The 14,778-nt window shown below is 45.6% G+C and overlaps 1 protein-coding gene across 3 annotated transcripts in view; it reads left to right on the top strand.

Annotated features, from left to right (window-relative positions):
- FRMD4B (FERM domain containing 4B) overlaps nucleotides 1-14,778 on the top strand; it is a 90,538-nt gene that overhangs the window by 50,642 nt on the left and 25,118 nt on the right. For all 3 annotated transcript variants that reach the window (XM_088061867.1, XM_088061868.1, XM_088061869.1), the window contains 2 exons: nucleotides 12,891-12,974; nucleotides 14,150-14,215. In XM_088061867.1, coding sequence (XP_087917993.1) covers nucleotides 12,891-12,974; nucleotides 14,150-14,215 — 150 coding nt within the window. The remainder of the gene's footprint in view (nucleotides 1-12,890; nucleotides 12,975-14,149; nucleotides 14,216-14,778) is intronic.

The raw sequence follows: 14,778 nt of genomic DNA, 5'->3' as shown, positions 1-14,778 counted from the left end.
CACTTGTGTTGTGGCTGATGTGTGACCCCCTTGCTCCGCTTGAGCTGTTTAAAGCTGCATCATCAGGTCTGGCTTCCCCTTGGAGGTGCTCCTTACCCAGCTCTGATCGTGATAAGGGGCTGCAGGGAGCAGGTGGGGTCACAGCCGGACCTGCTGGAGCCACGGGGAAAGACCTTCCATTAGGAACAGCTCACTAAGCAAACAGAGATTCAGAAGATTGGCTTTGGTCACGTTAATATTTTACTACTTGCTGAGTATCCATATGGGAGGTGTATTTTACGCTTTAGCTACAACAGCTTTGGGGAGTGTTCAGTACAGACCTGTCTGCCCAAATGCAAGTCACATTTGACTGCCAGAGTGACTCTGCTTTCCCTCGAGGGGGCAGTTGTCAAGTAAATGCCAGTGCCAGTCTCTAGACCCCTTCCCTTCAAAGGCCTGTCCATTCTCTGCCAAAGGACACGCTCTGTGGAGTCCATCAAACTTCCTCCTCCTGTTTGTTGGCATGCTGTCACACCTGCAGGGAGAAAAAGATGTCTTTGATCAGCTGGGTGGGCTGGCTGTGCAGGCCATTTCTGTTCCTGTTCATGCTGTAGACCTGCTTTGTGACCCCCAGGATACTGCTTGTTCCTGTAGTATGCTGCATTTTTCTCTAGGAAAGCCCCTTATCTTGCCTGATCCCTACAGAGATGCCCTAAGCTTGGCTCAGTTTAGGCACAGATAACCAGAAAATCACTGCTGACTCCACAATAAGTAACTTGTTAAGCTGTAGCAACTGGTGGCACAATTGTCTTGATTCTCAAGAACAGGGGTTAATGTTAAAAAACACCTTAGTGGTGAAAAGCTCCCTTATGTGCTTTAAACTTAACACTGCCTCCTTATCATTTGCCATAAATAGGTTTGTAAGTATGGCTTCAGGAGCCCAAGAGCTCTGTCTGTGGTTCTTTTCTACGGTTCCCTGGACACATTGCAAGGAGTGGATTGCCTGTGGTTACCTTCAGAAGTATTTAAAGAAAATTTTAGGGAAGAGCGCTCTGAGTGATTTCCAAATTCAGCTCTTCCCCTAAGAGTTGCATGGAAATAGCTGCAGCAATTGTTTCCTCTGTTCAGCTGAGCATATGTTATGCCCCCATAGCAAATGAACACAGCCAGCTGTCCCAGGCCCAGTGAGCACACCAGGAGTGAAGGAATTCCATGTCACATATCACAAGTGGTCCTTTGGGCCAGTGCTGATAAAGCACTGGCTTAATTACCAGCATATCTTAATGACAATACCGAAGGACTGGCCTCTGCTGCACAGCGTGCTGTGCTGCACAGACTGTCCCTGCAGCTGTGTTCCTGTGCAGTGGGATTTGCCTCCCTTTGCAGTGCCTTGAGTTTAGTGTGTTCTCTGCTTGCTGTCATTTGGACATTCTGCTTTGAATCACCTTCTGGAATGTGGCTCTTGCACCACCTGTGCTTCCGTGAGAATGTGCAGGTTGATTTTTTTGATACTGGATTAGTGCTGAATGAACGCAGGTAAATACAGGAATTGCCTGAAGTCCTGGAGATTAGCTCTGTGGAAGTGAGGATTGGCCCAGTCCAGGCCATGCTGGGGATCTCTTGCTGTCTGGTTATTTACACACATCCCATAGGCAGCTTTAGGGGACACATCCTGTGCTGGGGTCACCGTGGACATTCCCAGTGATGTCAGCTCCGTACCAGGGCACGGCAGACTCCTGTGGTTCTACAGGAAACTCTTTCCCAATCCAGTGCTCAAATTCTCAGATAACACCCTGATGGGAACAGCAGCCTCCTGAGAAACACCCTCCCCTGCCCCATGCTGAGTGGGTGAGCGCATTCCTTGGAAATCTGTTTCTTTTCAGTCAGTGAACCTGACACATGGGCGCTTGGAGAAAGTAAAAAATTTTGATTTCTACACCACAAAGGTCACTCTGGAGGGGATTTGCAGTCTGGTAGCACTGTCAGGATGGGAATACCAGGGACTTTGGGGTTTGGTCCTTGTGGGTGCTTTGCAGTAGGACCCCAAGGTGCTGAGCTGGGTTATTACAGGACAGGGGTTTCACAGAATCATAGAACAGTTTGGGTTGGAAGGGACCTTAAAGATCATTTAGTTTGTGCCTTATTATTTGGGGAGAGACTTTATGTAAGATGAACCACCCAAGTCCCACTTTGAGAGAACTCTTCTTTTGAAGACATCTTTATAAAACTTAAGGGCAGGCTTCAGAATTACACCACAGCACATCCTGATTTGGACAGCTCTGGATTGTCAAAGGCTGCCTGGAGTGGCTGTGGGACACAGGAGGAATGAGGAGCAGAGGTGGCAGCAGACCAGGGCAGGTGTAGCTCACCATGTACCCATTTCCTTTTCCTGTTTACCTAAATGGTGATCCCAGCCAAGAGAACTCCCTGCTGTGTGTGATGCAGAGGATGTCACGGCATGCTCAGTGAGCTGTCCCTCTCCCTCCTGCCTGGCATGGTGGCAGGGCTGAGCAGAGCAGGACAGTCCTGCAGCTCTGCTGTCCCCAGGGATGCTGCAGGTTCCTGCCCCTCTGCCTTCCCGTGCAGCGCTGGGCACGCATTGCTCAAGAGAAAGGATGTAACGCTGCCTCGTGTTTGCTTTTCACGACTCATCCATGGCTTCCAGTTGACTGCTCCACTGTTTAAGCTGAGTTCCCAGCACTTTTTACCCAGCTCCTGCAATAGGAACCCCAAGCAAGCATTAGTCATTGATTGGAGTTTTGAAACTCTGCGTAAGCTAATTGCATTTCTCCACTCTCTTATTAGGAAATGAAACAAAAATCTGCAAGCCTTGTTTTATGAAATCTTGGTTTTTAAACTCCATGCAAAGGTTTTAGAAAGAGAGTGTGATTCAAATTGCAGCTTCTGGCATGGCTCGGTTTTGGGGGAAAAACATACGTATTCTGTTTATTTTAGAATTTTATTTGAATTTTAAAGAAATAATGTTTTGGCAGTCTGTTAATTATTCATCTTGTAAATATGCAACATACAAAGTCTGGCCTCCTTGGGAAATAAATGATTTAGCTGTATTTAGTTTACAAATTAAGCATCTGCCCTCAAAAATGCTGTAAAATATTATATACTTTTATTTTCCTTTATAGCTTGATGAGAGAAATCCTAAATGCTGTCCTGGCCTTGGAAAAATGTTTATCAAAATCAGATTAGCTACAGGGACTATATAAGGAAAGTAACTTGGGGAAAAAAAAAAAAAAGTTTCTTTTCTGACTGATAATCTTGGACTGTATTTTCCCCAGTACCATTTCCAGGACCTAGCCATGCTCCCTGGAAGTTAATTAAATTGCTGGAGGAGGGCTTCTATTTTCTTTAAATAGCTGACGCATTCGTTTTTGATTCTGGCCTGTGGGCTGCAAAGATAACTCCCGACTGGTATAACATAACACAGACAAAATAATGAATTCCTGATAGCTGACATGTGCAAGGCACTGGGGTTTATCGTTATGGGCATGATAAAAGCAGTTTGTAAAAGGGAAAGGTTTGGATGAGAGATAGCCCTGCAACTGAGGCTGTGGAGTAATTGGTTCAGAAACTCCTGAATTTTAAAATTCTACTTAGAAAAAAGTGAAGGTCTTGATCAAGGAGCAGAAAGTAGTATTAACAATTTGCTCTTAATTAAAAGCGAGTGCTCAGAGTGAGATTTTTGGGTGGTGTTTTGTTGGGAAGCTGAATATTTTGCCAGGCAAACTGGAAGATCACTTGGTAGAAAAGAATGTGGGAAAGATAAAGGCAGTGCTAGAAAATAGCTGTTGGAAAGAAGTTAATAATTGTCTGATAGCAAAGCACCTGCTCACTCCACCGCTAACCCCAAGATTAAGGTACCCTCAGGAACAAGACACACCTCAGGTCTGTTGGAGGTGGCATGTCCAGCCTGTTTCTGGGAATTTTGCCAGGTTCATGTGACCAAATTCCAGGTGTGGCCACACCCAGGACTGGGGTTGGAGCAGGAAGAAAAATTCGGATATGAGTTACAAGGGGGGCCATCTCACTTGGCAGCCAGAGACCGGAGCCCAGTGTGGACCCTGTTGCAGCCCCAAGTGTTTCCTCACACCCGTCAGTGGGTGATAGAAAAGGGCTGGTGGGTCACCAGGGGATTCACTCTCAGAATCCATCTGGTGCCTGTAGCAGCACTGTAGTTTAGTTTCTGATGTTCTTTTCCATGCAAGTGCACTTTTTAAATGCCCATGCACTGATACCCTCAGCCTTTTTCCAGGCTGCCCCCCGTGGGCTGTGTCTGCCTGGCTGTAAATCAGTGCTCAGCACTGGCGCTGCCTTGTGCCCCTTGTGCTCCTGGCCCTTGTTTGCCAAGTGACTCATTGTGTGCTTTGCCTCTCAGCTCTGACTCCCAGCACTTTTTCTTTAAATACCTGGTAAGGCACTGGCTCTGAACCATTAACTCTCTCTCGGTCAAACCCAGCTGCCTGCTTTCCTCAGCACCCTCTTTTCAATAAGCAGCTAATTTAGTACAAGATGAGCAAAGGTCTGCCTACTCGGAGCCTGTTAGGGGGTTGAGGAGGTTGATTATTTATTTTGCTTTATTTGGGAACATCTGATGAACTAAGGTAGTAAGTAAGCAAGTTTAGGGAAAGTCATGTTTCATATCTATTTCATACAATGATGATGATTGCCCTACTGACAGATATCAGATACCCGCTCTCCCATGAGCTTAATTGAATTTTATACCCTTTTCAAAGGAAGCTGGTTGAAGACTGCAGTAAATTTTCTCTATCAGGGTGAAAGTTTTTCTGTCCTTGGTGAATTCCTGCAGGTTTGCCATGAGGAACAGGAGCTCTGAGGGAAGGCAGCAGGCAGAGGGGAGCCAGGCAAGGCATTGCTGAGCTCCATCTCCCTGAGCACTGAGGCAGCAATGGGGAGATGAAAACATTGCTTTCTCCTGGTATTTTATTTTTCATGTAAACCAGGTGCAAATACAAAGAAAAAGTACTTAAGATGCCATTTCTTGGATGGACTTTTCATAGCAACTGGTGCTACTTGTAGATTCATCCAGTTCATGGCAGACTAAAGCATGTACAGTCTGCAGTGATGTAATGTTTTTTTACAATTTCCTATTTTAAAGCAGTTCTGTAAGGACTCCCAAGGAATTCGTATAGAATGCTTATTATGTAGCAGATTAATTAGGTGGAAGCACTGTGGGTGGAAATGAGCAAAAAGGATTAGATGAAGAGGAAAAAAAAAGGATGTTTGCAGTAATTTAATAACCTGATTTCATGGGATTTCCTACTTGCATATAGCACTGGAGCTCTTAATATTTACACATAATTATGGCAGTTTGGTAAGGAACAGTAATTTTTAGATTTCATATGCATGATGTTTGTGCAGTTTCCAGACAGGCATAAAAAGGGTTATTGTGTTTTGTCCTCTTCAATAGTCCCTCCACAGTACTTTTCTTTGGGTTTTTTTGGGTTTTTTTAATTATTTTTAACTCAGAGAGGAGAGCTAGAGTGGGTACAGCCCAGCCACCTAGAGAGGTCTCTTGTGTGTGCTCTGCATCCAAAAGAGATGAGCGACAAGGCAAGCAAAGTGCCAGGAAATTCAACATCCCCCAACTTGTCTCCCATGCAGGGGAGAAGCTGTCACATGGGGTAGCATCATGACATCCACAGCCATAGGTAAAAGATGTTTCCCCTTGTCCCTAGAAATTCCCTTAAGTACAGGTTCACTATTAAATCACGTGGACTTTTCCTATTGTAAAAATCACATTTCATGGTTTTGCATTGGAATGTAATCCCCATCCTTTTGTCAAATATTTGAAAAACTTTGTCAGGTCCACAGGGATTTTTTCCAGTCTTGTACCCTCAGCTGTGAGCAGGAGTTTGGGCTCTGGTCTGATTCCTAACAACACCCTCACTCTAGAAAAGCAGAAGTAAATCTTTTGCTTTTCCTTCCCGTGGTGGCTGAGATCTATCACGTGAGGTGTTTTGTGCTTTGAGGAAATGGAACGACAGCTTTTCAACCTCAGCTTTTTTGCTTTTGCAGATTTGTCAGGTCTTTATCATTATTTGGACACTTTATTTTTCTTGTGGTTCCATGTATCTCTGTATCAGCCAGGCTGTGATAACAAGCTTTAAACTTTGCTACTGTACTCAGACATGCTAAAAACCCACAACTAATATGGCTAAGCTGACCTTTGTGTGAACAGGAAGAAAGTGTGAATGTTAGAAATAACAGTCTGTTGTTGGGATCCTTCAAGCGTTGTATCAACTGTGAATATCCATCTTTTGCTTGGCAGTAAATTCCCAGGTAAAGCAGAGCCATTCTGCTTTTGTCTGGTCTGTTAGGGGAGCACTGCTAACATGTGCTGTGGGTATGACCAAGCAGCTCTTTAAACATGGGCACATCATAGCAGGTCTGTGGGGTGGGATCCACCACCCCATTGTAAGTGGTAGGTCCAGGGACCAAAAGGGTTTGTCTTCAGAATATTCATAATTCAGGAGCTTTGGAAGAAGACCTGAGGATTTAGAGCAGCTGCAGGTTGCAGATTTTCTCTAGCCATGGGGAGCTGCTTCCTTGACACCCTGTTCCTTGTCTGCCAAGTGGAAGCTGTAGCATTGCCCCATCTGCCAAAGTGGCTGTGGGAGCAGCTCGTGCTCCCATTTGTCTGCTCACCATGTCCTGATACAGAGAGGTGTGTGCATGCACAGCTGAGGGAGAAATGTTGCATTTTCCTTGGTGTTCGTGGCCGTTTTCCAAAAGACAGTGTATGGGGGTCACCAAACCCTGGCAGAACAGCAGGTGCTGATGTCCTGCCCAAGAGCTGGACAGTGCTGGAGAAGTAGAAGAAAAATTTGGCTCAGGGAACAGGGCTGGAGCTGAAGGTCAGGCCTGGGAGTCCAAGGCTCTGGTCCAGGTGTGGGGAATGGTCATCCAGTCCCAGCCACACTTTCTGTTTGGTGCAGGTCCCCCTTGAGCTGTGAAACTAAAGTTGTTGCAGCTGCACAAGGTGGGAACTTCAGCATAGCTGCAGCCTAAATGTCCAACAAGCTGGGGTTGAAAAAGCCATCTGCACTGCTTATCAGGGTTCTTTTCACAGATGGGGTTGGAAGGCTCTTAAATGCCCCTTCAAATGCCTCTCTGAGCAGGCGGCTGCTATCTGGTGTTCAAGTGGCAGCCTCTGCAGCCCTGCCCGGGCAAAGCTCCTGCTGGCTGCGGGGAAAGTCGGGCTCCGGTGGTCCTGTACCAATGGGAGCCCCTTGTTCATGGCCTTTCCACATCCTGGGCTCCCTTCAATAGAAAAATAACTTCCTTGAGTGTGCCATCAGACCATAAACTGAAAGGTTGGGAAATGATGGGAAACGTCTGGCGTTTGTCACAAAAGAGGATTTGTCAGAGGGCACATTTCAAAATCCTGCTGCCAAGATCCTGCTGCTCTGGCATACTCAAAAGCTGCTAAATCCATTGTCTCTCCCTGTACCTCCCCTGCCCTCTCTCTTCCTTCCCCTTTTTCCTCCTGCACTTTTAACCCTGCTCCTTTTTTTCCCCTCCACTGCCTCACTGCTTGCTCCTCACACCTGTTTCTCCTCGTGGTACCTCAAAGGGCACAGCAGCCTCCATGGGAGCCTGAGGTTGCCATGCTCTGCCCTTCCATTTATTTTACAACAAGCCCAAAACCTACAGAACAGTCACCTGTTGCTGGAGCAGCCCAGCTGCAATGGGATGATCCACGTTGCTGGTTCTCATCTATGAGTGTGAGGCATGGGAGCATTTTGGAGACCTTGGTGATGTTTCCCCGAGTCTGGTCACTTGAGAAAGTTACTTGGGGACCAGGCTGGGGTGTGGGCAGCAGCACAGGATGTTCTGGTACAATTTAGTGCAAAGGAATCTGGTGGTCATTCTAAAGAAACAGGGCTGTTACTGGCATCAGCTGAATAATCTGACCCTCTGAAACCCTTGGTTGTTAAGCTTTCAAGCATCTGCTCTAATTGTATGCTGTTCTGGAGTATTTATTTTGTGAGCTCTAAATATCTTGAAGAGCATGAGGTGACAAATCCTAATAGAAATAATTTGAATCATCTTCATGATGTAGGGTAATAGTGTATCATCCTTTTGCTGTGCAGCTTCGCATTTCCTTGATTATCATATATAATTCTCAAATTTGCTGATATTTAGGTGCCCATGAAATAACTTTCAGGTTAATTTTGAGAGGCTGATTGACATTTTCTAAGACAAGGCTACTCTAAGTTTTACCTGTGCTATGCCTAAAATTCATTTCAAGAATTAACTGAACATAAGATAATGACATTAACATAAGATAATGATGTTCAGGAGAGCCCAGCAGTGACTTATTCCATTGATCCTGTGGCAACACAAGAGAAAGTATTTGTGTGAGGTCAAGAGGCTCCAAGAATAGAGGAAAGCTGCTATACAAAGCACTTTCCCTGGAGATAAATTTGTACCTTATAACGTGTTATAAACACAATTCTGCAGAGGCAGACACACCTGCCCTTGCTTTAGTCAGTTAAGAGCTGTCTGAAGTCCTGTGCTCATCGAGTTGTTAAGATTTACAAAGAATCTGTGGGCTGATAAGCTTCTATGCTGTAGTCCAACATATGGCTTTTGCTTCTGGGTGTGCCACTTGCTCTTCATGTTTTGTTAATCTCATTAACCACATCTTACTCCATCTATGCTCTTACTTGCAGTTAGCAAGGGGCATAAGCTGGTTTTTGACAGTGGGTGCAGGGAAACGCCAGGGAACCTATTGATAAATGGTCCTAATTAGCACAGTTCTGTAAATCTTTGCCTGGCAGGGAGTGTTGTATCATTCCATTACAAGCTGCCAGGATGTACTTTCTGGGGGCATAAACATGTAACCCCTTTTCAATTTTCAGTAATGTGCTCTAGGCAGAGCATGCCATGATGGCCTGGCGTGGTTCCTTCATGGATTTCTGGTGGGGGTTTTAGCAAGATGCCTAAAATTTCACTGTCACCTCAGCAGGTTGGAGAAAGCTCATGAGATTGGTCCTGTTTTGCTGCTGGGGATAGCTTCAAGTGGGAAGTCCTATCGGTAGTATGGTACATGATTAAATATGGTTACTGGTTTTTTTAGAGTCAAGCTCCTTTCCTCTCCATAGAGCTAGCACTGACGAGCAGGGTGTGCTGGGGACAGCATCTTGCCCAATGTTTGATCATGTTGGGACAGAATTAATTATGGGCAGTACCAGGAGAGCAAGTTGAGGTTCGGTGTGAGGAGGCTCTGATGCAGATTTTTATTATTTCCATTTGCATTGCCCAGACTGAATCAAGTTCTGCTTTGTATCTGCCAGAGAGAAAACTCCTGTTTAGAGGGTGGAATAGGAAGGAAAGGGTCTGTCTGCCTCTTTTGTTTAATTCTTCTCCGTAGTGGAAAAATACTTGAGATGAGAGTTTCCTATATTCTCCTCCTGGGGAATAAACAAACCTTTTGCCAAAAAATGTTCAGTCCCATTGACTCTGGGCAGTTTATGTATTGAAATGATGCCAAAAACCACCAGTCCAGAAACCCCCTCCATAGCAGGGGTCAGATTAAATTCTAGCTGGGCCTCTCCATCCCGACAGCCGCGTCCTCCTCCTGGTGGGAACCCACCATGGACGTGCCAGATACAGCACTGGGTGTTTTGCTGGCAGATAATGGGGATGGTGGGACATCTGGAGCCGGGGCTGGCTGCCCTGGGATTGCTGTATCGTCTCGTGGTCCTCGTGAAACCAAACAGGAACAGGTCATAATTCAAACCAGCGCTCCTGCTATCGGGAGTTGTCACCTCTGGGGAGCGGCTGGGTCTCAGAGGGCTTGGGAAAGTGATCCTGAAGGTCAAGGAGAGACTTGCTTGGTGCAGATGAAGTGATAATGGACTCTGTGGAAGGAGGGGGAGGACCATTTGAGGCTTTTATTATCCCTGAAGCCGTGAATCATCCCAAAGCTAATCCTGGGGCGTGCAGTCAGCAGATCCAGGCTGCTGCGTGCCAGCCTGCAATGTCTGAAGGCATCAAGGAGCTGTGCCCTGTCTCTCCCAGGTCTTTTACATTTTTCTAGGGTTGTTTCATGCTTGATCTTACAATTATGCAGCGGGAAAAAAAAATCCTCATCTTGTTTCACAGTTTCAGGCCTTATAAGTCCATTTTGATGGACTTCTCCCAATGCATGTGTATGGGATGGCGTCTGAACCTCAGGGTGTGAGGTTGGGTCCTGTCAGGAAGACGAGTCCCAGGGGCCAGTTTCACCTCATAAAATCAGTGTATTCTGCTATTGCAAGAAATGGGATGAGTTTGTAGGTTGGCAGAAGAAGAGAGAAGGCCCAGTAAATGGTCACAGCTCCGTGGCCTCTGCTTGCTGACAGTCTGCAGCAGGGCTGTGGTTCTGGGTCAGTGCTGCAGGGACGTGTCCCCTGTCATGGCACAGACGTGGTGACAGCCCTTTGATCACTGTGTGTCCCAGCTCAGAGCCCACAGGCCCTGCTCGGAGGCGGGTTTGCTGGCTGGCCCTCAAAATTTATATTCAGCGGTAGACATTTTCATATTGATGAGCTGCTACTCATCACTCAAGCTTAACTAGCACCCTTGCTTTGGCATTGATGAGGATAAAGTTGCTACACAGCCATATCTAGAGAGGTGAGGGGCCAAAATACCGGAGGCGAAGGCAAGCAGCACTGTTGAAGGCCACAAATGTTGCAGAAGGTGACATTTCCGAGCATGGGAGCCAGAATTTGTGGCATTTCTGCAGACTCTCGTTGATGGGGAGGCTCCTGGCCCTGTAATGGCTGGGGAAGGAGAGTTTGGGAGCTCTCCACCCGTGTGTAGGGGTGACAGCTGGGTGTCAGCTGTCCCCGGTGCCCACTCAGCCCTGGCCTCACAATGTCAGCCTCCTTGCCTCAGCCCTTACAACCAGCTTTCTAAATAGGGGTTTAATGACCACCCATTAAACCTCTGATTATGAATACAGCGGGACTGAGAGAACCTACATTTACGGAAACAGCCCTTTTGTTTGGTAAAAATGAGCTATTTTGTTAGTACTTCCTTCCAAAACCTCTCCTACTTCACTCTAGTCCCCTGCCAACTCTGCCTGCTACAGCAGCCAGTGCAGTGATGAGTCAGGTTTAAAAATAGGAGGAAAATTGTGCTTTAGCAATCAATTATCCTGTGAGTCTATGACTGAAGTTGGACAGGACCTTAGGAGGTCATCCAGCCAAGCCCTCCAGCTCCAAAAGAGAGTTCAGGCCAGGTTGCTGAGAGCTTGGCATTTTTGGTTTGGGGTTTTTTTGGTGGGTTGTTTTGTTGGTATTTTTGGGGTGAGTTTTTTTGTTGGCTGAGTTTTTTGTTTTGTTTTTGTTGTTTTTTGTTTTCTTGTTTTTTTGTTCTTTGCTCTGGTTTCTGAGACCTCAGAAGAGCGTGCTCTGTGTCTGCATTTCCCTGTGACCCTACAAACCCCTGGTAATCTACCTTCACTCTGCAAGCTGAGATGTCCTGCAGCCTTTTGATCCCATCAAAATGGGCCTGTAAAAGGGTGAATAAAACTCAGCTTTTGTGAGCATTGGCTTTATTTGAGTGCTGGAAGGAGAGATCCTGATTTTCTACCCAGCTGTCCCCGTTTGTGGCACTTGAGTGCTGGCCAGCTTGCAAAGAAAAATGGATATTCCTGGCAGAAGAGTGCAGCAACCAGCACTCCTCGGTGCTAATTGACCCCTTCTTGGCAGCTTCATCAAAGATGCTGAAGAATAAATAGGCTGTTGATTGAAGTGTTTCCTCGTCCCCAGAGGTGGTCCCCCTTACTCAGGGCTGGGGAAGAGCCTTGCAGAGCCATTAGCCTGTGCTCCCAAGGAACAAAAAAACATTTTCATCTCCTGTGCTTTCCATGTGGCATCTGGGAGATGGAATCATGGGGTGGGGGGTGTTGCTGTGCCCCCTCCATGTGCAGGGCCCCATCCAGAGTGCGGGGATCCGCTCTGGGGATGCGCAGAGTCTGGAATTTGACGGGAGCAAAGGGGGACATTGCTCTGGTGAAAGCTCTAATAGCTCAGTCTGATGAGAAGAGAGGTTGGGAGCAGAAAAACGCCTTCAAGGAAAGCCTGGACAAAGTTGAGGCAGATGCTGATGGACGTGCCTGGTGCATTCTTTGCATAGAGAAGTCGTGTTGGTGCTTGCTGGCGCTGCTGCGAAGGCACGCAGAAATCCTGACGAAATGGGGCATGAAGGTTTCAGCTGATTAATTAATGGACCATGTGAGGAGAAAATATGAACCATTTTACTAATGCCTGTAAATAGGTTTTAAAAGATTCTGCCGGGGTTTTGTCATGACAAATTGCATTCACATACTTCAAACCCCCCCAGTGTTTCATTTCAGGTTGGGCCTAGAGTCCAGAATATTTGAACTTTCTATACAATGGGCAGTCCAGGAGAACTATTTCACTGTTTTCACTGAAAATATTTTAAAGCATATGAACTGAAACCCTTTGTTTTGAATCAGAGCACCAATAAACTTCTGAGATTTAACAAATACCGCACTGCTTCATGAGGTGTATTGTTAAAGACAGACCAAAACTAAGGACAGCAAGCCTTACTTTTGGGCAGAGGCTTTCCTGCAGCTGTTTCAGGGCTCATTCTGCACTCAGCAAATAGAGTGAGGGTGTGCAAAATAAATATTGATACGGTGGTGGCCTGAGCATCACGTGTGTGTATAATGAGCCTGCATGACACCATATCCATCACTGTCATGTGAGAGGGCCGCTAGAGTTACGTTGCCATGACAGCCTGACATGGGGCAACACATCACGTTTGTGAGTAGCAAATACAGCCCTTCCTTCTGCCCAAATTAATGAGTCCATCTCTGATTCACTAGCACTGACTCTGGGCCATTTTTGCTTTTTCAGTGATGAGAACACTAGAAAAGACTTGAAGACGCTGCCCGTCTTTCCTACCAAGACACTGCAGGAGCATCCATCACTTGCTTACTGGTGAGCTGTTTAATTTAAAATGCAAAGCATTGCTATGAATGACAATAAGATCACTTTTAAGCAGTTTGCAAACTCTTCTGAAAGTTTTCAGCCTAGGACATGGAGTTAATTGCTCATGTTCAAGCATTTCCAGTTTTTAGGAGATAATAAATTATGCAAGATCTGATGCAAATTCCTCCTTGAAAGTTTGCTCAAATTTAGTTGCTGGATCAGAGAATGTGGGGACCCTGCAATAGAAGGAGCTGGAGTCTGAAATCCAGCCAAACCTGGGTTTGCAGAGAGCACCTCGGTCTTCATCTGTCACACAGTGGAGCCTTTGTGGTGGGCTGACCTTTGCTGGCTGCCAGCTGCCCACCCAGCTGCTCTCGACACGACAGGAGAAGAAAATAATCTAGAAAGGCTGGAAAGACAGTTCCAGTTCTGGGGGTTTGAATTTGCTGTAAAGGAACACAGCATTTAGGATGAATCAGTGATATTGTTTCTTTGGAATTTATGCCCTTTGTGCAAATTCAACTCCCTCATTTGTTTTGGTTTTTTAAGCTTGATGTGTACGTGATGGATTTTCAAGTATACCATGCTTGCTTATGATTTGTTTGTCTCTGAATGAATACTGCTGGGTTTTTCTTTGCTTTCAAGTGTCTGACACAGAAATGCATATTTTATTTCACATTCCTCCAAAACAAAATGTTGAAATATGTAACAGGAAAAATGCAAAAAGGTCATTGCTGACAAATGTGTGGTTTTTTTCACCTATGAAATGTCAGGGGGGAAAGAAAATACAGGGGAATGAAAACAGCTCTGGTTAAACTTCTTCTGTCTTACATATGGAGCATTAACCAGCCTTTGAAGTTTGGTTCCTTTAGAACGTTAAGATGAATTTACACAATTAGCACCATTCTTCTGCAGCAGCATCTGCAGCAGAACAGGCTGATCCGAAACGGTTCGTTAATTAGTCTGGAAGGCAGGATGCGATGGTGGGGATCAGCCAGGCAGCTCCACGCTGCCTAATGAAGGGTGGGAAAGAAAGCAGCAAGAACCAGAATGTAAACTAGAGCAAGAAACATGCAGAGGGACCCTTCTCTGCATGCTGAGCAGGTGGCTGAGCTTCGACAGATGCTGTCACACATGAACAAAGTCACTGAGCCTCTAAATTGCGTTTTGTGCTTGGTTTGCAGTGAGGACAGAGTAATTGAGCATTATACACAAATTAAAGGTCTGACCAGAGGACAAGCCATTGTTCAGTGAGTATGACACTTGTTAATTTGTGAATATGATATTTTTACTTTTCTCCTGTTATTTTTTGTTGAGAAGTGGCAAGGCAGACTGTTTGGGTCATAATTGCCTGCAAATGATGTAATTTGTATCTGTCAGATTCTCTTTTTATTGAGTTACATTGCAAAGTGGAATTATTTGAAGTCTCACATTTCACAGGCTTGCAGTTCAGTATTTGTGTAGTCATTTGGGTACCTCAAATACAAAAGGAATTGTTTGGATCTTACTTTATTGGAAAACTCTTCTCCATACTTTGCCATCAATTAATTTTCACTCCAAACCCTTAAGGGTGCATTTTACCTGACGTCCTGTAAGACATTCTGAAATGTTTAGAATTTGGCTTTCAAAGCATCAAAGTCTTCCAAGCTGCCCACTGAGCCTGTGGAATTGTATTTTTCATTTACCATTAATATTTACTGTTCTTCCTACAAGCAGATGCAGTGGGATATGTTACAAGATGTTTGAGATGATGCACAGTGCAGACTCCTCACAGTTTTTCTCACATACCTCAGTGCCTGTAAATCTGTCTCAA

The sequence above is a fragment of the Pseudopodoces humilis genome, chromosome 13 (genome assembly GCF_049639895.1).
Source record: "Pseudopodoces humilis isolate 2021_Gansu_Grassland_sample_001 chromosome 13, ASM4963989v1, whole genome shotgun sequence".
Classification (NCBI taxonomy): domain Eukaryota; kingdom Metazoa; phylum Chordata; class Aves; order Passeriformes; family Paridae; genus Pseudopodoces; species Pseudopodoces humilis.
Note: the sequence above shows the minus strand (reverse complement) of the source record. Positions and strands in the feature narration are given on the sequence as shown.